At 49.1% G+C, this 2,488-nt stretch overlaps 1 protein-coding gene across 1 annotated transcript in view; it reads right to left on the reverse strand.

Moving 5' to 3' along the window:
* Positions 1 to 42: 42 nt before the first annotated feature.
* CNBD2 (cyclic nucleotide binding domain containing 2) overlaps positions 43 to 2,488 on the reverse strand; it is a 6,576-nt gene continuing 4,130 nt past the window's right edge. The window contains 2 exon segments of the mRNA XM_011972369.1: positions 43 to 2,220; positions 2,223 to 2,400. Of these exon segments, the coding sequence (XP_011827759.1) occupies positions 2,150 to 2,220; positions 2,223 to 2,400 (249 nt within the window). The 3' untranslated portion in view covers positions 43 to 2,149.

The raw sequence follows: 2,488 nt of genomic DNA on the forward strand, positions 1-2,488 counted from the left end.
AAAAAAAAAAAAGAAAAAAAAATGGAACAAATGAAGCCAGCCTTTGTTAAGTGTCTTTAATGAGCCAAGCACGGTGTATCTTCCCTGTCTTACTCCATTTAGTCATCAGGACAAAGCAGGTCTTACTAAGCCCCATGTGGGACAGAGGTTGTGAAGGAACTTGCCCAAGGATCACACAGTAAGTCATGGTCCAGCTGAGACCCCAACTCAAGGTTTTCAGCAAACCCAATGCCATGTCTGGAGTGTGGCCTCAAGCCACATGTCATTTGTTCCTTGGAGCCCCTCAGACCCCTGTCTCGCCCCCACCACCTGTTTTCCTTTGCAAAGCCATATGGTGCTTCTCAGGGAGGCTACTGAAGGAAAGAGGTAGTGCTCAGAAACATCCAGATTCACACATCTACGGAAGCTGTCTAGGGCTCCCCACCTAATCCTGCACTCCAGCTGCCCAGTGCTCCAGCTGCCCAGTGCTCCATCTGACAACCCTATGACCCTTATAGGCTGCCCTTGAGAGGCTTCTGCTCTGCTCAAGCCACTCTGGCTGCCAATGTGGTTAGGCTTAGCCTCCCACTCCCCCAACAACAAGTGACTCTGCATCTTAGCTTCCATATGCCCCAAGCATCAGGCCACGTCTTCTGGTAACCAAAGTCCTCTGATCTCCAGGGCCCATTGCGTCACCATTGCATGCCACCCTGAGAGTCAGGAGGTCCTTCCTGAGAGCTAACCTAAGTCTTTTGGTTACAGTTCTTCCGCTCCATTCGTTTTTCATCTCAGCCCAACCACAGGGCTGCAGCCTTGTTTGGTTTGGCCGGCACAGGGTCTTAAAATATAGTCTTTGTATCTGAATGTCTTTAGATGAGGCATATCTTTCCTCTCCAGCTGGCCTGCTCTATCTTAAACTCAGCTACATACACACTAGTTACATTATCTGCTGGCCCCTTAGAAACCACTCTAAGGCTGCCTAACCTTCCCCCATCACCAGCCCCGTATCCCCCTTTCTTTGGCCACCATCTGTCAGAAGCCCTTTAGGGAAATTTCTTGGAGTGAATCACTAGATGCAAGAGGGGTGGGGACTGGCTCTAGTCATTCCTGAAACAACAGAAAAATGGGCAGGATCTGTCCAGGTGATTGCTGGGGAAACTCTGAAGCCCTGAGCAACACACCCAGTAGCAACGAAGACACCTCTGGGGAACCAGAACAAGTTAGCAGAAGAAGTTAGCTCAGAAGTTAACTTTTCTGAGCTAAAGAAGGGCACATGATCTACCACTGGGATAAAATACTTTAAATTGGGACCTTTTAGAAAATCTAGAAACATGATCACCAGGCCGGGCGCGGTGGCTCACGCCTGTAATCCCAGCACTTTGGGAGGTCGAGGCGGGCGGATCATGAGGTCAGGAGATCGAGACCATCCTGGCAAACAAGGTGGAAACCCTGTCTCTACTAAAAATACAAAAAATTAGCCGGGTGCGGTGGCGGGCGCCTGTAGTCCCAGCTACTAGGGAGGCTGAGGCAGGAGCATGGCGTGAACCCGGGAGATGGATCTTGCAGTGAGCCAAGATGCACCACTGCACTCCAGCCTGGGTGACGGAGCAAGACTCTGTCTCAAAAAAAGAAAAGAAACATGGTCACCACAGTGAACAAGGCCCTGAAAATGCCCCCTGCGCCGAAGTAGGGGTGTAGGAAAGAAAGTAGAGACACGAACAAAGTCAGCATGTGGGCGTTCAGAAAACCCTGGTTATCGTGACTCTTGGATTGCTTCTGGCTCTTTTGATCACTGTTGAAATGGAGACCACTTCTCCACTCCCAAGGTTTCTTTCCACATGGAGGGAGGTGTATTAGTAGAACTCTACTGGCCTCTCTCCTTCTACACTGAGGAGTGACTTAAACTCTTTGATGAATCTGGAAAGAGAAAAACTAGGCATGATTGCTCCTTCCCTCTGAGCCCATATTTTGCTCCACCTTTCCCTGCCATGAGTTTCGGCAGCAGGCCTGCTGTTGCAGTGGAGACTGCCTTGGTCCAGCATTGCCTGTGGCTAGGCATGTAAGGCTATCTAAATCTGGGGTTCAGTATTAGGTAAACCTCTTGGTTGATGATATAAGTCACCCTCTCCAACAGAAGTCTGGTCATTAATAAAAGTGACCATTGGGTCTCTCATCTGCTTTTCCTTTTGTCTTCTTTCTCAGTTCTGAGCTTGGGCCAGGAAGTGGGTTGCAATTTATTGCCCTCTTTAAGCCGTCATAATCCTGCTGAGCCCAGCTGCTTACATCCCAGAAGGAGAAGATAGGGTGCTTCCAGTGAGCACTCTCAATGATTTGATATTCCCGGAATCCCCTGAGGCCTTGGCGGAACATTTTACACACTCGGATCATTACGATGATATCCGTGGCAAACTGGTACAGTCCCTATGGAAACAAAGCAAACAAGATCAATAGAAACAATCTGTTCTCAACAGTCAACAGCAGGCTGGATGGCACTGAACAAGGTAAAATT

The sequence above is a fragment of the Mandrillus leucophaeus genome, unplaced genomic scaffold (assembly GCF_000951045.1).
Source record: "Mandrillus leucophaeus isolate KB7577 unplaced genomic scaffold, Mleu.le_1.0 Scaffold129, whole genome shotgun sequence".
Taxonomy (NCBI): domain Eukaryota; kingdom Metazoa; phylum Chordata; class Mammalia; order Primates; family Cercopithecidae; genus Mandrillus; species Mandrillus leucophaeus.